Raw genomic sequence first — 23,204 nt, forward strand, 5'->3', positions numbered from 1 at the left:
GAACATGGGACCTACCTAGACCAAAACAACTGTAAAAAAATTACTTCAGCCCCACCCATGATCGGCAACTATTGTTCTAATTACCAATAAATTCTGTATACGTGCAAATTAAAACAAACAAACAAAAAACCTTTAAAGTTAGCAGGAAACACAGCTCCAGAGGTCCAGGAAACGCTTTTTAAAAGGCCTGGATTGGGGCGCCTGGGTGGCTCAGTCGGTTGAGCGTCCGACTTCAACTCAGGTCACGATCTCGCGGTCCGTGAGTTCGAGCCCCGCGTCGGGCTCTGGGCTGATGGCTCAGAGCCTGGAGCCTGCTTCCGATTCTGTGTCTCCCTCTCTCTCTGCCCCTCCCCCCTTCATGCTCTGTCTCTCTCTGTCTCAAAAATAAATAAACGTTAAAAAAAAAAAAAAAAGGCCTGGATTGGGGACAGGCGGCAGGAAAGAATCTCCCAGCGGCTGCTCCTCCTCTCCAGCTGGCGGAGGGGAGGCCCGAGCCTTCAAGGTGAGGCTGAGAGAGGCCACCTCACTTCCGGAGGAAGCATCATCCCGATCAGCCAGAAAATCAGTAGCAAAACAAGCCAACGAGTTAGGCTGTATCGTCCATTTCTTTGGTGCCCATATCCCTGCCCCAGTCACCAGTATGATGACACTCTACATTTAAAAGTAAACGAACACCAGCAACTACTCATGGATTCCCAAAGAGGCCCATGCTGAGAATTACAGAGAGAATGTTAAGTTCTCACATTTTTTCCGGATCTTAACAGTAACGTACTCCTTGTGGTCCGTCTCGCCAGCATCGCCTGACGTGGCCACACAGCTCGGTACCACCTGAAGTAATTCCATTATTTTTGAATTCTATAATTTGAAAGGGAAAAGGTTACAGGAACAGTTTTCATTCTTAGCAGGTTCTTGCTCGTTTTTGATGTAACTGTCCATATTGGTGCGGCCGGACAGAGAAGCAAGGAGCAGCCACAGACGGGGACTGTGACGCCACGGAGCCTCGTGCTTCCGGGCAGCCCAGCGCTCGGAGCCCGGCTCCTCCTCTCCCAGGTACTGCTGCTCCGTGCGCTGGGTTGCCCATAACGGGCTCTGTTATTGCACAGTTATCATGAGGTCATGGACGGCCCAGCACATAGTGACTACGAGACAAAAAACACTCATCCTTATCGTCATCGGAGAAAGTGCTAACTGAAGGTTTAAAATATTTCAATTCCAGGGGTGCCTGGGTGGCTCAGTTGGCTGAGTGGCCAAATTTTGATTTTGGCTCAGGTCATGATCCCAGGGTTGTGGGACTGAACCCCACATCAGACTCCGCACTGAGTGTGGAGCCTATTGGGGAGGCTCTCTCTCCCTCTGCCTCCCTCCCCTGCTTGCTCACTCTCGCTCTCTGTCTCTCTCTCTAAAATAAAAATAAATAATAAATAATAAATAAAATAAAATGTTTCAATTCTGTTAAGAAATGCCACTGAAAATTAATACGATAAGCCCATGAGTACGTTGGGTTTGTAGTGACTTTTATGCGACACCAGATTCATTTAACAGCCTACTGGCTGTCTACCCAGAGTCAAAAATGAAAAGATTCAACAGGAAAACAGGAATAGACAGCTTGCTTCTCCTAGGAGAGGAGAAGAAGCCTTTTCCTCGCCACTGCCCCGTGCCAACACCCACGGCACTGGAAGGAGGGGTGAAGTGGTCCCCACAGTTCCCCTCGCACCACTCAAAGAGTCTTAGAACCGCCAGTTGACCAAACTTTCTCCATGGTGCCGTGAAGACCACCGCAGGCAGGGTGAGCCCAAACTTCCCTGTGAGCACGTGATGGCTTGTCCCCGGGCCACCCCAGGGCACCGACACCCGCAGTTGCTGGGGGAGCACCTCTACTCAGCCCATGGAAAGCGAGCCCTGAAGGACTGACTCCCAGCTCCCCAAGCAGGACCGGACACCTGACCAGGGGACCAAGGACCGGACATCTGACCACACTGGCCATCTTCTGGCACAGCCACCCAGCCCAGCACGGCGATTCCAAGGTCAGCTATAGCTATTTCAGGTGCGGTGTAACCACAGGGGATCCAGAGGGAGCTGCGAGGGGGCCCCCCCCGCTCACCTGTTCAGCACAGTCTAGAGCTGTGCACTGCCTCTTGTTCAAGACCTGAACCGATGCCCCGTGAAGGAGAAGCAGCTCCACCACGAAGACGTGCTTTTCGATCACAGCCTCGTGCAGCGCCGTGTTGCCCTTGTTGTTACAGACGTTAATGGAGGCCCCGTGCTGGAAGGAGAGACGGTGCGGTCGAAAGGAAGGGCAGACCACAGTGACGCAGACTCCAGGCGACGCGAAGCCCGCCCCGGACCGGGATCGGCAGCTCACCTGTAACAGCAGCGCCGCGACTTCGTGGTGGCCGTTGGAACAGGCGTAAATGAGCGGTGTGTTTCCACTTATGTCCTTTTTATTGGGTTTTGCGTTAGAATCCAAGAGATACTTCACCACCTAGCCCAGAGAAGGCAAATTTTTCAACCGTAATTAAATTTGTGGAGAGAGATCCTGTAACTTGATATCCTTTGGACTTTTCTCTAAGTGTATTTAGAAGGCTCTTCCCACACGTGTCTGACTCTTGGGAGGGGACAGACCAACGGAAGTGGGGTCTCCTCTGCCCGGCAATGTGCTAGGCGCGATTTTTCCCACTTCATGGTTAGACCCACCCTATGGAGAGCCGAATTATTACCCCAGTCTTAAGAGATTAGGAAACTGATGTTTGGAGTGCTATGCTAGGTGCTACGAGAGACATGGAAGGCCTGAGGTGGTTCCTGTCTTTTATTCTTTATTTTTACGCTTTTTTTTTTTTTTAAGTAGGCTCCACGCCCAACATGGAGCTTGAACTCACAACCCCGGGATCAAGAGTCGGAAGTGCCACTGACTGAGCCAGGCAGGCACCCCTATTTATTTTTTGTTATCTTTTTAAGTAAGCTCTATACCCAATATGGGGCTTGAACTCACAGCCCTGAATGAGCCAGCCAGGTGCTCCTGATTCCTGGCCTTTAAAAGCTTACAGGGGCGCCTGGGTGGCTCAGTCAGTTAAGCGCCTGACGCAGGATCAGGTCGTGATCTCACAGTTCATGGGTTCAAGCCCCGCGTCAGGCTCTGTGCTGACAGCGCAGAGCCTGGAGCCTGCTTTGGGTTCTGTGTGTCCCTCTCTCTCTGCCTTTCCCCTTCTCATGCTCTCTGTCTCTCTCGAAAATAATGATTAAAAAAATAATAATTAAAAAAATAAAAGCTTATTTTATTTAAGTGGAGCTAGGGTCCCGGGGTGGCTCACTTGGGTGAGTGATCTCACAGTCCATGAGATTGAGCCCCACAACAGGCCCTGTGCTGACAGTGTGGAGCCTGCTTGGGATTCTCTCCCTCTCTCTGCCCCTTCCCCGCTTGCGTACTCTCTCTCTCTCTCAAAATAAATAAATGAACTTTTTTTAAAAAATTAAAAAATTAAAATCTTAGAGTAGAGTTCACAGGGAGACTTTTTTTTGTTTTTAAATAGATAATTCTCAAAAAGAAATACAGGACTTTGAAAAAGTCAAGCAATTCACAATGGTCTCCTGCACCTCCTCCATAGGGCCATTCTCTGTAAAGTACTAAGCTGCTGACACAGACCACGGGCTGTGGGGGTGAAAGGTGCTAATCGCAGGCAGAGCCCTCAATGGCCCACACCCACACACCAGAGCCAGCTCCTGGTGGGGTCGGAATCAGAACGTGGGCCTCCGTGCCACAGGGATGTGAATGCCAGCGGTGTGGCGGGGAGAAGGGACGGGGGAAGGGAGAGGGTCCTCACCCAGAAGCACCAGAGCTCTGTGTTCTGTTGCTGAGCCATCCTGCCATGTGCTTCTCAGGATCCCAGAGCAGGGAGGAAGGAAACGTGTCTGTCCTCCAGGCCGGCCCCCAAACCTGCCCCCTGCAGCATTCCCGCAGCAGCCTGTGCCCAGGAGCCAGAACCCGTACCTGAAAGTGGCCCTTCTGGCAGGCCAGGTGGAGCGGGACGGCTTGGTTCACATTTCTGGCACCTGCGTTGGCACCATGCTTCAACAGGAGGGGGACGAGGTCCGCCCGACCGTGCAGGGCAGCCACGTGCAGTGGGGAGAAGCCGTCCTGGTTGGTCACATTCACACCGAGCCCACTGGCGGGGATCTTTGCCAGCTTCTAGTAAAAGCGGAGGATGGAGTCAGAGATGTCATCAGTATTTAAGAAACTGGGAATTGAAGCCAGGCGCCCCCCCACCATCCCTGTGCAAAATTTGGGGTCATGGTGGGATCCAGAATCAGGTGGCCCACAGGTGAATCCCTACAACTGGAGAAAGGTAAGATATCCCAAAGGAGTAACTTCTATTTTCAAGAGACCAACCCCCTGAAATGATACCTTATTTATGCCAAGGCAGTTCAACGGGAAACAGAAAGTCTGTGCAACAAACGGCGCCGAACTACTGGATCCCCACATACGGAGAAAGTGCACATCAGCCCTTACTCCACCACACAAGAACTATAAACGCCTCATGGACCTAGATGTGAGAGCCACGACTGTGTCGTACTTCACTTTCCTGGAGTGAATGCACGAGGAAATCCTTGCAACACTGGGATGAGCAAAGATCTCTTAGGGAAGACACAAAAAGCAAAAACCATAAAGGAAGAGTTTGACAAGCTGGTTTTCAATGGTTCTTCTTGGAAAGACACAATTAAGAAAATGAAGAGGCAAGTCACAGAGTGGGAGAAAATATCTGCGTTATGTAGGTCTGATGAAAGAGGTGCACCCCACCAGAATTTTAAAACAACAGGTTCTTACAACGCAATTGGACAATCCGACGTTAAGAAAAAAATAGGCAAAAGATCTGGGGGGAGAAAAATCTGTATTTGTATCATGGAGATACTGTGCACTGTGCCGGTGGTTACACGACCACGTGTTTGTCAAGCCTCATAGAGCTGTTTGCTGCTTAGCTCCATCGTTTGTCATTTTTATCACGAAACTACCTTACGAGTCGCAACGGTTTTAAAATCAATCATGCCAATGTAAGGACAATCAACTAGTAATTTCTTCTTGAGAGAGAGAGCGCGTGCATGCACACAAGCAGGGGAGGGACAGATAAGGAGGGAGAGAGAGGATCCCAAGCAGGCTCCGTGTTGTCAGTGTAGAGACTGATGTAGGGCTCCGTCCCACGAACCGTGAGACCATGACCTGAGCCAAAATCAAGAGTTGGACACTTGACTGATTCAGCCACCCAGGAGCCCCTCAATCAATAATTAGAAGGACAAACAAGGGGCGCCTGAGTGGTTCAGTTGGTTGAGCGTCCAACTTCAGCTCAGGTCATGATCTCGGGGTTCATGAGTTTGAGCCAGCCCCATGTCGGGCTCTGTGCTGACAGCTCAGAGCCTGGAGCCTGCTTCCCATTCTGTGTCTCCCTCTCTCTCTCAGCCCCTCCCCCTGCTCATGCTCCGTCTCTCTCTCTCTCTCTCTCTCTCTCTCTCTCTCTCTCTCTCTCAAAATAAATAAACATTAAAAAAAAAGGGACATTTATAAACCATGTAACCGAAAACAAACATTAAATTAAGATATCAAATCATACATTTTGATAGTAAAATCATTATGTCAGCGTTTTACATGACTGGCCAAGAATTAAAACTGGTTATCCAGTTCACTTTTTGCTGATTAAGACGGTTCTCTCTCAGAAAAACTGCATGCAAAGTTAGAGGGGTGAATTTTGCTGCATGTAAATTGTACCTCAAAACTAAAAAACAAACAAATGAAGGAACAGGGAGAAAAAAACGCAATGAAATACCACTGCACACCTACAGGAGCGACTACAGTTAAAAAGTCACAAGGACATGGAGCAACCAGAACTCTCACACACCGGTGGCAAGAGTGCAAAGTGCCATAATCACTCTGGAAAAATGGCAGTTTCTTATGAAGTTACACATGCACTTACTACAAGAGCCAGCAATTATAACCCGAGGCATATACCCAAGTAAATGCATATTTATACAAAGACTTGCTCACAAATGTTTACACCAGCTTGCTTCACAAAGCCCAGAGCAGGGAACTACTCAAATGTTCATCAAGGGGTGATTAGATAAAGTGTCGTCTAGTCAACAACACACTACCCAGCAATAAAATGAAATGAACCGCCGATCCAACGTGGATCTCAAAACATTCTGCTGAGTGAAGGAAGCCAGGCTCAAAAGAGTGTGTACTGTCTGGTTCCATTCACACTAAATTCTAGAAAATGCCAATGAGCCTGTCACGATGGACAGCAGACCGGTGGTGCCTGGGACAGGGGAGGAAGGGGGAAAGCAAGAGTTTCAAAGCAGCCCAAGAAAACCCTCAGAAGTGATGGTCATGTTCTGTATCTTGCTGTAGTAAAGGTTTTTAGGGTTTTTTTAATGTTTATTTATTTTTGAGAGAGAGAGAGAGAGAGAGAGGGGGAGGTGGGTTCAGAGGATCTGAAGCGGGCTGTGAGCTGACAGCAGAGAGGCTGATGTGGGGCTCAAACTCATGACCCGTGAGATCATGACCTGCGCCGAAGTCAGATGCTTAACCGACTGAGCCACCCAGGTGCCCCTCAATAAAGGTTTTTTAAACAAACTCCCTAAACACACCAGTGGGCTAGAAGATGGTGGGGTCCAGGGGTGGTTAACTAAATCACAGACGGGGAGCAACTCCCATATAAATGTATTTCTTATGTCTTCTGCGTCTTTTTGAGACATTTCAAAATGAGAAAAAGGTAAGAGGCTTTCAAAAAGCAGAGAAAGTAAGATTTTATTCGATAAATCCAGCAGTTATTTTAATGTGTCATTCAGTTTCTTGTTACAACCAGCGAACCATGAGGCGGGGAAGAAGAGAGCGTAGGAAAATGGCAAGAACAGGGACGGATGCAGAGACTGCCTCTAGCCACACGCAGTCACTGACCGGGCCTGAAGTACTGTCACCTCACATTCGTATTCTCTGAAACACCGTCCGCCTTCTTTATTTTCATAGCAGTCTCTAGAGGGGGAATCATTCTCTGGGCTGTATATATCCAGCAGCATGGGGACAGGACAGAAGCTGCACATTCCCAATGTGCACATGACCCTGCAGCTAGATGAAAAGCTACACGTGAATGAAAGTTTAATCTTTTCAATATCATTGGGTTAAAATAACCCACACTGAAGGGGCACCTGGGGGGCTCAGTGCTTAGGTATCTGACTGTGGCTCAGGTCACGATCTCACGGTTCGTCAGTTCGAGCCCCGCATCAGGCTCTGGGCTGACAGCTCAGAGCCTGGAGCCTGCTTCAGATTCTGTGTCTCCTTCTCTCTCTGCCCCTCCCCCACTCGCACTCTGTCTCTCTCTCTCTCTCGAAAATAAATAAACATTAAAAAAGAAAAATTAAAAAAAAAATAACCCACAGTGAAGCCTTTTTAAATAAGGCAACATTATCTTATAATACAAAGGACAACACCACTATACATGTTTTGTAGAGTCAGATTAATTTTCTCAGTATGGGACATACACAATCAAGTTAAATAACTAGCACACAAGTGCACACTAGATGCACAATACCATCTACAATTGCTCAAAAGAAGATGAAATATTTAAGTGTACACTTAAGAAAATATGGACAGGATCTCTATGCTAAAAATCACAAAATGATGAAGAAATCGAAGAAGGACTAAGTATTTGGAGAGATATACCATGTTCATGAAAACACAACACAGTAAAGATGTCGTTTCTTCCCAACTTGATCTACAGTTTTAATGCATTTCCTACCAAAATCCTAATAAGATTTTTGGTAGTCATAAACAAACTTATTCTAAAATATATACAGAAAGGCATAGGCCACAGAATAGCTAAAATGATCCTGGCAAAGAAGAGTAAGTTAGGGAGAATCACTCTACCCAATACTGAGGCTTCCTATAGCTACAGTAATCAAGACAGTGTGGAACTGATGAAGGGACAGACACACAGATCCACGGAACAGAACACAGAGTCCAGAGATAGACCCACAGCATATATTATCTGAGGTAGAACAGCAAGTCTTTGGAGAAGGGATGGTCTTTTCAACAAGGGGTGTGGAACGGGTGGACATCCATAGACAAAAAAGGGAACCTCAACCTAAATCTCACACCTTGTAAAAAATTAGCTCAGGGGTTATGGGATGGCAGGGAAACAGGAGGGTGTGGGAAAGGGCAGCACGGGTGGCTCTTCCTGTGGCAAGGGAGCTGGTTAGTACCTTCACTGTGGATGCACAAAGCTACGCATGTGATCAAAGTGAACACGTGTGCACATGTGGGTACAAGCAAAATCGGAGAAATGTGGATAAGATGTGGGGATGGTTTCTACGTCTATATCCTGGTTGGGATACTGTTCTATGGCTCTGCAAGCTGTTAGCACTGGGGGAGACTTGGGTAAAGGGCACAGGGAATCCTCTGTACTTGGAGGGAGGATCCTCCCACAGGGGGTACCAACTTGAGCAAAGACAGCGGGCCATGGATCTCGAATGCAGCTTCCTCAGGGGACTGGCAGCCAGGTGGACAGACACCCTCAGGCGCGTCTGTTCATGAACTCTTGCCTTGTGACTCGGGGGCCCAGAGAGCAGTTGAAACATTTGAGCACGTGTGCATGTCCCTGCTCACTGCCCTGCTCATTCAGAAGGCAGGCCGCCCAAGCCAGATCCACCCTGGTGTTGGCTTTTCTCCTCCCAGAACTAAACAACGAATCGCCACCACATCTCAGGGATACCAACCTCCAGCCACTCAGTAACTAGCTGGCTGAGAAGCAGACAACTTTCCTAAGGGGAAAGAGAAGAATCTGCCTCCCCACCCTCACCGCTACCAAGAGAAGCAAGGCCAAACCTTTTGAGCCGGAGCACACTTCGGGCACTGGCACAAGGGGTGACAAAAGTCAACATCTTCTGCACTGACGGTGTCCTCCACCTCGTCCAGGTCCTCCTCTGTCCACTCCAAAAGGTAACGCACCTGGTGTTGGGCAGGAAGGAGAACAGGACTTAAGACTCATCCTTGGTTCCTTTACAAGCTACGGTATCTCCCCCTCCCTCCTTCTGTCCCACGTACACGTACACACACACACACACACACACACACACACACACACAGCTGCTCCCAAATCAGGGCCAACACGTCCTCAACCACCACCGTGACCGACACACGACTGGGTTCACAGCACGCAAACCTTTCTCAGTCCTTTTTCCAGCGAACCAGAGATCTTACGCTACCATTTCTCCAGCTTGTGTCAGGCATTCATTCATCTTAGAAAGGGAAGAATGGTGCCGCTGAGCACCTTGCCTGGTGTCACCTAATTGCACACTCTCAACACCCAGCCGTCCCTTCTAAGCTGGGAGAAAACTCAGAGAGGGAACAACCTGTCCAAGGCCACACAACTAGGAAGTGGTGGTCAGAACCTACACACAGGCTCCTTGACTCCACGCCAGCGTCCCTTCCATGACCACGCGCCAGCCCGTAGGTGAAAGTACTGCAGACCACCAAGAGGTCAAATTTATGCTCCAGTAAAAACTGGTGTCTAGGATATTAAATCTGAAAAACGGAAACAACGGAAGTACATTTCTAGGCCTAGTTCTGAGCACTCTAAGCTCATGCATGCAGGGAGTGACAAGGGTTCCAAGACCCCCTTCCAGCCCAAACGTCTTTCCTTCAGGTCCCTTCCACATCCTGACAGCAGATACTCCACAGGGCGGAAACACCAAAGGTGTCGACTCAGGGGCCACACCTAACAGGCCCCCTAACAGAGACAGATGAGGGCCGGTGACAAGAACGGGGGGGAGTGGAGGGGCAGGTGCCTTGGGCAGGGGGTCAGAGGCTGTCACGCGTGTAGATTAGTTTGGGTGCTGACCCCAAGACACTGGCCAGTCTGCCTCTGCTCACCTCCTTCACGAACGGCCTCAGCCCCGTCACCTACCCACAGGAGGAAGAGGAGTGGGTGTATCATGATGCAGGGACGGCCATCCTCTCTTCTCCACAAAGACTATGTCACCGGCTCACACCATGGCTCCCAGGGTGCCTGAAGAAGTCCTACTTTGCTTCCTCCAAAGAATGCTGGGTTCTCCCGGGGCCAGTCTCACAAGAGGACAGACAGAGATACAGACACCATGTCCTGCCCCCCAGAGGAACCGTGTGCCAGTCTGATGGATTAGCAGTGGTCTCAGACCACTCAAGCCTCAGACCTCAGCCTCCTGCCCAGGAGCCAGAGCCACCCACAACTTCCACAGGGCCACACCGGCACCTCTGGGCTCCGGCCCTCCATCCTCCACCCCTCCATCCTCTACCCCTCCATCCTCCACCCTCCTCTCTGCCAGCCCTGCCCACACATCCTGTTCCCCGATAGCGGGCCAGGCTCTGAGTCCACACTCTGAGCTCCTGCACACGGGAGGGCTGGCCAACACCTCATCAGCCTCCGGGAACGTGAATATCTAAAAGGCTCGCTATGCGACTTTACATCCACCTGCTTGTCACGTGAAGGGAAACTGCTAACATCTCCATTACCACATAGTCATTGAACGCAGCCCTTCTGAGTGAAAGTGAACAGAACTCGGCTCCTGGAGGAACCACAGACAAGAAACACCCATACAGCTCTTTTCAACCGAGAGCAAGCTTTTTCAGATGTGCTTCTCAAAACTCACCATTTCTAGATCTCCATCAGCAACCGCTCTTAAAAGTTTGTCTACCTTAATTAAAGGAAAAAGAGTGTTAGAAAATGATTTCAATAATAAAGCAATAAAAGAAATAACGCCTGGGTGGGCGCCTGGGTGGCTCAGTCGGTTAAACGTCTGACTTCGGCTCAGGTCGTGGTCTCGTGGTTTGAGTTTGAGCCCTGCATCGGGCTCTGTGGCTGACGGCTCAGAGCCTGGAGCCTGCTTCTGATTCTGTGTCTGCGTCTTTCTCTGCTCCTTCCCTGCTCATGCTCTGTCTCTGTCTCTCAACAATAAATAAATGTTAAAAAAAAATTTTAAAAAAAAAAATAGTAACCAAGTCTGAAAACCTAGTAGTTCTGGTTGGTCTGTTGGTCTATTGGAGTTTTAACATTTCATTCAGTTTCTTTCAAACGTCCCTGAGACTGCCCCAGTAGGATGTCCGGGAGGGCGCCAGCATGCACCAGAGCCACTACCACTCAAGCTCTCTGAAAGGTCTCTGCTAGTGACATGGCCAAGTGACATGATGGTGCTTCCTAGGAGCCCAGCCACCTTCTAGAACCACACGTATTCAGCCCTCAGCATCTGACAGCTGAGGGGACACCAGGGGGCACACCCCTCCCAGGAACAACTTCAGGTCTCCGTTAGACTTTGGAATGTGTCTCTTGGCTTGTGCTGCTGTGCTATCGACTCGAGCTAAGCTTATCAGGCCTTCCAAGAGCAGATCACAGCATGGGGGCGGCAGGGGACAGATGCCCTGGGTGGACACAGTGAGGTTCCCATCCACAGGGGAAGAGGGAAAGGAGTCGTGGCACATGCATGGGATGGTCTGCTCTGGTGGCTGACGCTGGACAAGCTCTCGGGTAGATTAAGTGGAGAAGAAAAAAAAACAGGCTATAAACCACCTTTTACAGAACACAATGTGTTCGCAAGAAGTCAGAAATGACGCATCAGGTTGAGGAGGATGCTTATGGAGTGGGTCGTAAGGGGAGAGAATTTAGTTTGTAAAATGGTCTTAAATCTGTGGACCGACAGGGGACTTAACTTGGGACTTTTCCTAGAAGGCTCCTTCTTCTCTCCCTTTGCCAATTGGCTGGGCTCCCTCCAGGCCACGGCAGACAAGTTGGCCCAGTAGTGCCGGTGGTGGCCCGCTAGGCAGCTCTCATCACGCCGTGGCTCTTTAAGTAGCAGCCGTGACAAAGGGCCACCATCCCGTCCGCCCTCCCGTCTGGGAGCCTCACCTCTCTGTAGTCCTTCTTGGGCTCCTGTACGGAGCGTGCCAACACAGAGGAGAAGCTGGAGGTAGAGGAGGCCTGGCTGATGGAATCCACAGGGCGCTGAGCAGGCTGCACTGGGACCTGCAGCCAGAAGGACCAACAGGAGAAGGGCCTCGTGAGGGCCAGAGCAGGCCCTGGGCTCAGAGAGGGCCACCAAGCCCAGCCCTGTCCACTCACCTCGGAAGACTTCCTCCTCTTCTCGAAGGACAAATGACGGGCTTCCATTATCGACAGAATCTAGGAGGAGAAGGGGATATGGAAGATACTGAACGAGGAAGGCTGCCAGAGCATCATCCCCCATATGCCCTGCTGCCTGCCCATCCCCTCGGAAGGTCATGCGGCCCAACGACACCCTTGGAGGGACAGAGAAACCACAGCCTCAACGGGCAGGAGCTCACTCAAGATCACACTGACTAAGCATGGGCTTCCTGCTGCCACCCCTCTGTTCCTGCTGTCTACCAGCTGGGGCTTTCCATGAATGGGCTCAGAGGACAAGAGAAGCCCAGGAACAGAAGGGGCCCCTGGGCTGTTTGTCCACAGACACAAAGTGTGACCTTCCCACTGGCACCCCCGGGTCTCGGGCAGGAACCGATCACAGCTGAGCCAAGAAGGCGGTCTGCCCTTCTCTCTACACATATCCTTCTAGAAGGGAGTACAGCGGCGGGAGAGCTCTCTGCTGCTCACGGACACCTCAGGCCAAGGGTGGCATCGCCCATCCCATCAGCTCTGGCCGCCACAGAGCCCGAGACCCCGTGAGTGCACGGGAAGCATGGCTGAGGCCTTCTGGGGTGAGAAGTGGGGATTTAAACCTTCAAAAACTGCTCCTGATCTTACGTTGTGTTTTTATGACACACACAAAATAATGACAATAGTAACGACAAATAAAGAGGGCGGGAGGAAAGATCCGGAGGTGATGAGTACGTCCATGGCATGGGTTACAGAGCCGGTCTCCACACAGGTGTGTACCCCACTGAATTGTACATATTAAAGAAGTTCCGCTTTTTGTATGTCAATTGTACCTCAATAAAGTGGCTGAAAAACAAAAACCGCTCCCCTAGAAAAAGACTGGAACACTGAGAGAACGCCCTGGAAGACAGATGGCAATTGTGTAAGAAGCCAGGGAAACGTTAAGGGGCAGAGAGCAGAGCCTGGGCAAAGGGAAGCGGCTGGAGACCCGTATTAACACAGAATCGCTGACGTGACTGCAAATCCGTGATGTTCTGGGTGCAGTATGACGGCCTCGGCCTTCCGCTGCCCTGGCCAGCGGGCCAACCGTGTTTCTCTGAAGGTGTCTCTTCAGCCAGAGCGGCTGCGAGAGGAGAGGCACAGAGAGCCGGCCTCTGTACATCCCTCGTTCCCCACCTGCCCACGAGCTGAGCACTCTGACGACACTCCGTGTTCCCAGAAATTACTAACAGGAAAGGATTCGCTCATTCGTGAGCCATTGAGGAAAGAAACCATACCCGACGATGTTCAAAATTGGCCAAAAGAGAATAAAGCTGTTAGGATGAAGTAACAGGAAGACAGAGCTCCGACGCTCACTGCCTCCATGCCCCGGGCCCCCCATCCCTGCTTCTCACGGCTAGAGCCATTGTCCTATTCCCCCCGCTCTGTCTGCTCATAAACCCACAGCACTCGGGGTCGGAGCAGACTCTGCAGCGAGCAGCTCTTGGAACAACATGGACAAAATATGCGAATGACGCTCAAAACAATATAAATAAGTAAGACCCATTAGCCACCAGGCCCCAAATGCAGCAGAGAGGGTGCAGGCCAAGCTCTGTTCTCAGGCACTAGCGTGCAGTTTGTCCAGCGCGGCCAAGAGCTGATCTCTGGACATTGATTTTTTTTTTGTTTTAAAGTCATATTGATGCTCGGAGATGAAAAAAAGCTACCTTTGAGTTTAGGGCACACTTGAGGGGTGTTTCTTTCAGTCTGTTCTGGATCTCTGTGGATGCTCCATTTTGTAGCAATGTCTCTATGATGCCTTGGTAGCCCCAACGTGCAGCTATGTGGAGTGGGGTGTCTCCTTTCTCGTTACCAATATCCAGTCTGCATGACTGCACGTCATAGTAGACCAGAGCCTTCACACACTGCAAAGAAAGCGGGAAATGCCACCATTAAGTCACACGCTGAGACTCGGGCGACATCTGTGGATTCCACAGCCTCAGTCCACATCCCAGGGGAATCTGGGCTCCGCTCACCAAGCAAGTGTGCGGGAACAGACAGACCTCAAAGGTTCCTTCCAGGTTACCTCATCAGGACACATCATTTTTTCTAAAGAACCCAACTGCCAATCAGTACGAAAAGGCTGAATAAATTGTGATGTGTCCATGTGCAGAGAGGAGTGACCACAGCAGGCATGAGACCACTATCCCTTGAATGCTTGCAACGTTGGCCCTTGACTTGCAACGTTCCTGGAGGGCTTGGATTTGGGGAGTGTTCCCAGTCCCCTAATGCGTTAAGAGTGGCTCACTGCGTCTAAATCGTGCAACAATGTGGTTTATGCTGAACACCTGCTTTCCTTCCAGGAGTCTGGAATTCAGGTATGTGCCAGGCAGAGGGTATTCACTTGACTGGCTTCCAATAAAACCTTGGGCCTAGAGTCCCTAATGAGCTTTCCTGGTAGATAGCACTTCATATTTGCTGTTGTAACTCACGGCTGGATGAACCAAGTATGTCCTGCGTGTCTCCCAGGAGACAGGACGCTTTGAAGCTTGCACCTGGGGTCCTCCAGACTTCACCCACTCACATTTCCCTGTGGTGACTCTGCTTTGTGTCCTTTTGCTATAATCAATCATAGCAATATGACCATATGCTGAGTCCTCTCAGTCGTCCTAGCAAAGTACTGAACCAAGGGGTGGTCTTGGGGACACAGACACCACACATGTAACAGATCACTGGGTAGTGATTAAAGAACGGGCTGGATCTACATTTACTGACCTACAGGATTTCCATGATGCACTGGTAATGAAGTAAGTTGCATAGGGGCACCTGGGTGGCTCAGTTGGTTAAGCATCTGACTCTTGATTTCGGCTCAGGTCGCGATCTCATGGTTCGTGAGTTCGAGTCCCGCGTCGGGCTCCGCACCGTCAGTGCAGAGCCCGCTTGGATTCTCTCTCTCCCTCTCTTTTTTCCCCCCTCCCCCTGCCCTCTCTCAAAATAAACAAACTTAAAAAAGAAAAAGTTGCATAAAGACGTGTAGGGTATGATCTTGTTTTTGCACATCAACCACCTAATCCGGCCTCAACCTGTATAAACCCACCCCTGTGTTACCACACAGAGAAGACGGAGACAGAGTGGCTATGGCAAAATAACACACACACAGTTAAATGTTAAGTGGAGACAGAAATGATAGAATTTTTGCTATTGTTCCAAACCCCAAAACATAAAAACTGAATACGAACAAAGGTAAGAACCAGATGGCCGTGGGGATGAGTGACAATGATTTAATTTCAGGATAAGCTAACGGGCAATTAAAGTTTAGATTTCTGTTATTTCAGTAGAACATCTGCAATAAATTTAAGATGTTTTTAATTAAAAAGAAATTGCACGCCAAATGTTCCAATAACGATCGACATAAACTAACGATGTTAAACCAATCGGAAGTGCACCTCTCTCCAGGAGCGAGAAAGGGAAAGAACAGCTACTCTGGGAGCAGGAAGCGCCACTTACGTCTTCGTGGCCGTAGGTGCAGGCCAGGTGGAGAGGCGTGTTGCCGTTGTTGTCTTGCACCTCGGGGCTGGCTTTGTAGTGCAACAGCAGCAGCTTCCAAAGGAGAGGAGAGATCGGTGAGCCCCGGCCCCGCCCCCCAGCCACCGCAGGTGCACGCTTCCCGTGGGAGGCGTAGCCTGGAGCCCCACGGGGAAGTGGCCTGTTTCCAACTGCAACCACATCTCCCTACACTACAGTTAAAATGACCCATCACTCCCAGCCTTCCCTGCGAAGCGCTGAGCCATTCAAGGAAAAGGCCTAGAGCCCCACCCTCCTTCCCTGAAGCCATCCTGTTGTGTCAGGTCTACACCGAAGGGTCTTGTCCCATGGACCCACAGGGAGACCCCTGAGGCTCAGACGCACAGCCTTTCCCTGAGGCTGCAGCAGACCCAGGATGCGACACAGACGCATGACCACGAGGTCAGCACGCTGAGCCGGGGGTGGCTCCCCTGCTCACCGTCACGCTCTGATAGCCCTTCTGGCACGCGAGATGAAGCGGGGCAGACCCGTGATAGTCCGTGGCGTTTACCACCGCGCCTTTGGAAACCAGGAGGTCAATGAGGGATGCCTGCCCTGGGGAACAGAAGGATTGCACCACAGAGAAGGAAAGAGCAGAGGCTCTCCAAACCCTAAATGTGAAGCCCCGTTATTTTACTCTCTTCTCTGGCAGGAGACATGCCAGGAAGTGTTTTTCTACTCGAGAGGAACCAGAGCTAACATCAAGTCAGACTCTACAGATTCAGGACACTGTAGGGTATCTGGAGGGGGCTCGGCTCCAGTCCACCCCTCAGCAACAGAAGGTGGTGAAGTGGCCCATGGCACGGCCCCTTCCACCCCCAACTCCACCGCCCTGTCCATCAGGCCTCTGCTGAACCACCCCCCACTCCATCCCTCTGCCTTAAAAGCCCAACCAAAGGCCAACGCAAAACCACATACCACAGAGGGCGGCCACATGGAGTGGTGTATGACCCCTGTCGTCTCTGGAAAATGGAGTGACAATGGAGGGATCGTTCAGCCTCCTAAAAGAGGAAGATACAGAAAAATATATCCTTGGAACAGAAGGGCAAAGCCTCTCCCTACCATGCTGGACATGCCAGGGTCCTGGGGCTAGCAGACAGATCTCAGGGGTGTGAGCCAAGCTGGGTCTCTTTAAGAGCTTCCCAGAGATCATCCAGTTCCTGCCTGACCTCCTGCAGGGTGAGGTGCTGGTAGACTCCCTCCCCCCACCCACCCCCTCTAGGCCATGACATCCAGCGACACAGCCTGGAAACAGCCTGACGAAGGGAAGAGAAACCCAAAGGGTTACTGGGAGAAAGTGACATCCCTCCCATCCTAAGATCTACTTTCTGAGGCTTGGCAGGCTCTGTGCCTGCCTACTCTGGCATCCCGCCCAGCAGAGTGCCAAGTATTTTTACGAACTTTATCCCATCTGATTCTCCAAAGAGGCGGGTGTTTTTGTCTCCACTTTACAGCAGCAGAAGCGGAGTGCAGCGAGGGGAAGGTCTTTATTCAAAACTGCACAACTAGTGTGAAAGCCCTGCCCTGCCACTTGCTGGCCTCCCCAGGGACCTTCTTACCCGGAGACCAGTTTCTCACAGTCATCGCAGAAGCACAGAGGATGACACATCCTTTGGACGGCATCTTTATCTTGGTCACCTTGGCTCAGAAGTCTTTCCACTTCTTTCTGGTTACCTGAGGCAATGTGCTAAAAAGTGACATCAAAAATAATGTCAATCTTAAGGAATTACTTGCTTTTTAAGGCGTGAATTTTTGGAGCTTCCTTACAAGAAGCCAGGATCTCTGTACAGATAAATGACACGACTTGCTCTTTGGGATGTGTTTCAAAATAACCTGGCGGACAGGGCAAGCGGGTGGGGGTGGAGACAAAAAAAGACGAAGATAGCCCCGTGGGTGTGCATTTATACTCTGTTCACTTTTGGAAATGTTACAAATCTTCTGTAATTGAAAACAACAACGACGTGACAAAATTCCCAAACCAACGGTGGGGGAGGACCACACCTCCTGAACCTCAGTGTGGACGCTGACTCCTCACTAGCACACCCCTCAGTGCTGTCCCCTTGTATTCTAACAGAGCCTTGGTCTGGGGGGAAAGGGAACGGCTGCAGTTAGCAAGAGATCCATCAACCAACAGGCCTACAGGGCTCACCCCTGCGATTCCTGGATGCGCCCCTCTCAGGAGATGAGATGTTCTTGGGAGCACGTTGCCCCCGGGGAGGCTCAGGGGTGCTCCACCAACACAGTGTGGTTCTGGGTAGCCAGAAGCACCCACAGGCTCCCGGAGGTGTGCCTTCACTCAGCCCTCGCCAACTACCCAGCAGGGCACCTTGTCAGCCTCCCGGGGCTCAATGCATGAGTGATGAAACCACCACCGGGCGCTGAGCTCCCAGCCTGGGGCGAGCTCCCACAAACACTGGTGACACGGGGCTCCTGGAGCCCAGGAGAGGTGTCAGCTCCGCAGGGGCCACCAGTGAGGCTCCACAGAGCAGATCACGGAGAACAAGTCGTATTTTGCCGAGGGGAGAGAGGACAGCCGGGCAGAGGGCTGTTGGCGAGGCCCAGTGCCCTTGGTGTGCTGGCCCCTCCCGGCTGTGGCACAGCACACCTGGGGGGAGGTAGACAGACATAAAAGCTCAGTATTCCGGCCACCCACCCGGAGCACAAAAGGAACCGTGGTGTTTCACCAAGCAGACCGCCCTGACGGATTCTGCAGAGACCCCAGAGATGCAGAAAGATGAAACGTTCCTCACACACCTGCGCCCACAAGGACGTCTTGGGTGTCTTACCTTAAACAGACAATCAATGGGAGTTGAAGTCATCTGAGACAGTAAGCTCATTCTCTGCTTCAGGAACAGCCTGTCACCGAATCCTTCAGACTCCTGCAGGAAAAACCCAACAATCTGTTTTATCAACTTGTCACAAGATGTCAGTGCAGATCCTTCAAAATGGAGAGCCCGGGAGCAGTCCTTGCTACTTTGCACAGAACAGGATCGACAATGCCTCTCTCCCTGAGCCAGACAGCAGATCCGCATCCGGCTGGGAAAAGCGCTTCCCGTCTGTCCCCACAGGAAGCGGCAGCTGTGATGGTCCCTTCCCGGTGGGGATGGGGGCGAGGGGCGGCACGCTGCCGACGCGCACCCGTGTGTGGAATGTGTCATCACCAAGTGTGGAATGTAGCGTGCACACACCATCACCCTCCAGATCGAAGCCTGGATTCCTGGATTGTCCTGTCCTCCTCCGCCTCCTCTCAAACTGCTGTCCTAACGCCTGCCTGGCCCTGTCCCCTGCCACTTTATCTGGGCATACAGACGAGAAACCCATTTGACAGGCTGTTCTGCGCTTCCCAGTGTCAACCAGCAGGAGAGAGAGGGGTCTTGCCTTTCTGACATACTTCGGCAAATAGCAGACAATACGGCCACTGTTCCCAAATCCTATAACATACCGGGGTCCACCCCAAATAATAAACTCAGGTCTTCGTATTGCAGGTAATATCTACCTAGCTACAAAAACCTAAAACTGCATCCTTACTTTATGACATAATCCCTAGCAAGACACTTCAATGCTCACCGGAGCTCCTGCAAATTGACTAATGACAAATTAACTTCCTCAGAAGTTTCAGTGGGAAGTAAAGGGAGATGTCTTCCCCAGCCAGTTGCTGCTAGAAGAACTCCCCAAACCCTGACAAAATTATGGGAGAAGGCCCTTGATGGCCCTATAAGTTCTGACTTTAGAGATCCAGCTGAAGACAGAGCCAACAGCACCTCAAGGGATGGCCCATTTCTGGGGTCCTCTGTCAGACAGGGTCCCTCACACCAGCTGCCCTGAAAGGGTTAACCCGGCAAACACACACCAACCCCTCAGGGTGAGAGCCATTTTGCTCCCACCTACCATCAGCGATATAAGGCTCTAACAACCTGTTTTTATTCAGTGATTTATAGGCCACGCAGCTTAATGTCAGAGAAATGTCAAAGACATTGTTGCTCAGGTAAATCTGGGGTCCCTTCCTTGACTCTGGGTAACTACATGAATGGCAGTGATGAAGAGGGGCAAGCCCTGAGGTCCTGAATCTTCAAGGAGAAATGAGCTACCAGAAGAGACCACATATCCGCTCAGATCTATTTGGGAAAGGGGTAAATACTATTTATTAGAAGGTCAGTAAAGAGACAAAGACCAGAAGCCCACCGAGCTGGAACAGAGTGCTCCCCGTTTTCCGGTCTACACAGGTTAAACTAGAGTCATCTCGGTAATGCTCATTTGCAAGAAGCTAGTCTTTATTTACGAGACTTTTAAGTCTTTATGCTTAAAGAATATATATAAGGTCACCTCAAGTACAATGATATCTTGGGGGGTAAACTTTCTGTGAAACAACATGGTGTTATATAAAGAAGGAATAGTGAAACATAATTTGATTTACTAATACTTAGTCCTTAATGCTCTTCAGAAACCTCACCCGCCGTGTGCAGATACACTTAAGCTCCTTCCCCAGGAAAGGACACCAACACAGGGCAGTGGCCTCCCACATTCCAAGATGGAACTGCACTAAGGCCGAGGCAACGCCCCCGGGAGAATCTCAGTGCCGGCGTCACAAAAGACAAGGAAGCCACACTACCTGCTCTGTCAATAAAGGTAAGGATCTCTCAGGCCTGACCCACTCAAGACTCAAGGGACTGGCTTCACGGCCGGCTGTAAGGATGATGCACACCTGGTCCCGACATCTGACAGGACCAACCACCCCCCACCCAAGAAGGCAGGACCAGGGTCAGACACCCCGGACAAGAGGGGCACACTGGGCTGTGTCCCTACCTCGCCCACCCAAACTAATGGCCTTCCTTGGGGCCATCCATGCAGGATGCACCAGAGGACCAGGAAACAGAGATGCCCAGATGCAGGGGTGTTGGAAGAGCAAGTCAAGGGCACCAGGATCATCTTCTGCTTCACAAAGGCACTTTCAAATACCCTATTTGTTTCTCGTAAACTCCCAGCAAGAGGTCAAACATACAGCATCGTCTTCAGTGTAGACAAGAAGTGGACATAAACTTAGACAGCCTTGCCCAGGGCTAACACAAGTGATCAGGCTCAAGCCAACACCAGCGCAAGAAGGGCCACCCCTCAACACGCCCCCCAGTCCAGGGGCACCAGGCTGGCTCTGTCGGTGGAGCATGCGACTCTGGATCTCGGGGTTGTGAGTTCAAGCCCTGTGTTGGGTGTAGAGATTACTTAAAAATAAAATCTTAAATAAATAAAAATCAAAAAAACAAACAAACAAAAACCTCTCCCGATCCCAGTTGGGACATGATATGAAGTCAAAGTGGATGTGGGAAGCTGACTGCTGCTCTGTGGTCAGCCACCTCCTTACGCTCTGGTCAAAGGCTTCAAGTGCTGCACTTCCTGCCTACACACCACAGAAAGTAAGCAATCAGGGTGGCCATGGTGCAGGATGGGGACGGCAAGGGGAAAGCTGCACCCTTAGGAGGTGGGCACCTCCCTCCAGGTGACCAGGAGCACCCCTGACCCCACGAGGGACGTCAGGCAATTCCTACCGTCAGCCTACGTGCCAACAAGAGGAGCATAATCTCAAATTTTCCTTAAAAATATAATTGCATAGGCACAGAAAAAAGATACGTACCAAAAGGTTAGTAAGTCATCTCCAGCTAGTGAGTTTATGAGAGGTATTTATTCCCTTCACTGCAACTTTATACAGCTGGCCTGGCCCTTGAACAACACAGGTTCGAAGTGTATGGGTCCACTTATATGACGACAGACACAGCACAGTACTCTAAATGAATTTTCTCGGCCTTGTGTTTTTCTTAATAATGCTTTCTCTTCTCCAGCTTACTTTAAGGATATGGTATAGAATGTGTACAACATACAAAATATGTCTTTTTTTTTTTTTAGGGTGTTTTTTTCTTTCTTTTTTTTTTTTTTAGGTTTTTAATTATTTATTTATTTTTGAGAGAGAGAGAGAGAGAGAGAGAGAGAGAGCACGTGCGCGCGCACGAGCAGGGGAGGGGCAGAGAGAATGGGAGACACAGAATCCAAAGCAGGCTCCAGGCTCCGAGCTGTCAGCACAGAGCTGGACGTGGGGCTTGAACTCGTGAACCCTGAGATCATGACCTGAGCCGAAGTCGGACTCTTAACTGACTGAGCCACCCAGGTGTCCCCCAAATATGTCTTAATTGACCGTTTATATTATTGGTAAGGCTTCTGGTCAACAGTAGACTACTCGTAGTTAAGTTTTTGAGGAGTCGTAAGTTATACACCAATTTCCAACCATGCGAGGGGTCAGCAACTCTAATCCCTGCGTTGTTCAAGGGTCAACTGTATATTGCAAATATTGTTTGTAAGCAAGTATTGGTTTTCTCATCAGAAAAAAATACGACCACTGTTTTGGGGAAAAACAGTGTAAAATGCCATATATGATATAAATTATGTGAAGTATACACGGATGGGAAGACAGGAAAGCACATACACATGTTAACAATGACTGAAGTCAGGGGAACTGTTTTTACCCAAGTGCACCTGTCTGGGCAGGCCTATGGGTATTTTCCAGATATATTAACTTATCATTACTTTGGGAGATTCTGACATCAGCAGAAAATTAAGATCAAGGGAGTGTTCAATCCTCAGGACTCCTCATGTGTAATACAGGAATCTCTTCACTTTACCAATTTCAACTTTGTGATTTCTGGGGGTATGGTCACATTTTGCTGGCTGGTGAAAACAGGCCAGCAATGCAACCCTGGTTTAAGATTCTCATATTTCACGTAGAAATATAATCACTTCCCCTAAGCAAAGCTCGCCAAGAAAATAATAAGACCACTGAGTCCTAAAATTGCATTTATTAATAACCTCATCTCTTGCCTACATACCCAAACTCATGGTTTCTAGCTTCCCCCTCCTGCCTACGCTTTTGAGGATGGTGACGATTAACGAAGCAGGATTTTAACCACGTGAATCCCAGTCGTAATCTGCCACTTTCACAACCAATTTTAGCACTTCAGTCTGCTAGGTGACTGTCAAGTCTCACAGCCCTTAGACAACAGAGGCCTCGTTCTTGGGGGACATTTAAGAATCCCCTTCCTCACCCCCAACCTCAGAACCCTATCAAACATGCCCTGACACCCACAAAGAAAGGCCAGGCAGGAGGGATCTTACAGGCGGCTTGACGGAGAGGCTTCCTTGCCGAATATATTCGATCGCAGCCTCAATGGAGGTCAGGCAGTATCCCAATTCATCTTTTGCTGAGCTGCTAAATCTGAAGTTTTTGATATAACTCAGGTTTGCCATCCTATCAAAAGGAAGAAAAAAGTTTCATTGTTGTATATCCCATTCACACCTCTCCACAAACAATGCAGTCACTCAAGCTGGCGTGAGTGACTGAAGTCCGTTAGCTCCGGCGACCTATGACTGCTACCCCCTTAACCTCTAGCGCATGTGCAATTAGGAAAATAAGTAAAACCACCTGGTCCTTTCCTGGAGTATGCTAGTTTTTAAAAAGCTGATTACTGTAAAGCGAACCAGGGGTTC

The 23,204-nt window shown here is 50.2% G+C and overlaps 1 protein-coding gene across 5 annotated transcripts in view; it reads right to left on the minus strand.

Moving 5' to 3' along the window:
- ANKRD27 (ankyrin repeat domain 27) overlaps positions 1-23,204 on the minus strand; it is a 51,222-nt gene that overhangs the window by 3,627 nt on the left and 24,391 nt on the right. For 4 of the 5 annotated variants that reach the window (XM_027044911.2, XM_053211328.1, XM_027044913.2 and 1 more), the window contains 15 exons: positions 22,833-22,965; positions 18,464-18,556; positions 17,237-17,364; positions 16,596-16,678; positions 16,117-16,232; positions 15,621-15,713; positions 13,841-14,038; positions 12,126-12,185; positions 11,913-12,029; positions 10,663-10,707; positions 8,861-8,983; positions 3,986-4,183; positions 2,363-2,482; positions 2,102-2,263; positions 744-855 (listed from right to left, as the gene is read on the minus strand). In XM_027044911.2, the coding sequence (XP_026900712.1) occupies positions 744-855; positions 2,102-2,263; positions 2,363-2,482; positions 3,986-4,183; positions 8,861-8,983; positions 10,663-10,707; positions 11,913-12,029; positions 12,126-12,185; positions 13,841-14,038; positions 15,621-15,713; positions 16,117-16,232; positions 16,596-16,678; positions 17,237-17,364; positions 18,464-18,556; positions 22,833-22,965 (1,781 nt within the window). The remainder of the gene's footprint in view (positions 1-743; positions 856-2,101; positions 2,264-2,362; positions 2,483-3,985; positions 4,184-8,860; positions 8,984-10,662; positions 10,708-11,912; positions 12,030-12,125; positions 12,186-13,840; positions 14,039-15,620; positions 15,714-16,116; positions 16,233-16,595; positions 16,679-17,236; positions 17,365-18,463; positions 18,557-22,832; positions 22,966-23,204) is intronic. The other variant, XM_027044910.2, reaches the window with a different exon arrangement.

This window comes from Acinonyx jubatus, chromosome E2 (genome assembly GCF_027475565.1).
Source record: "Acinonyx jubatus isolate Ajub_Pintada_27869175 chromosome E2, VMU_Ajub_asm_v1.0, whole genome shotgun sequence".
NCBI lineage: Eukaryota > Metazoa > Chordata > Mammalia > Carnivora > Felidae > Acinonyx > Acinonyx jubatus.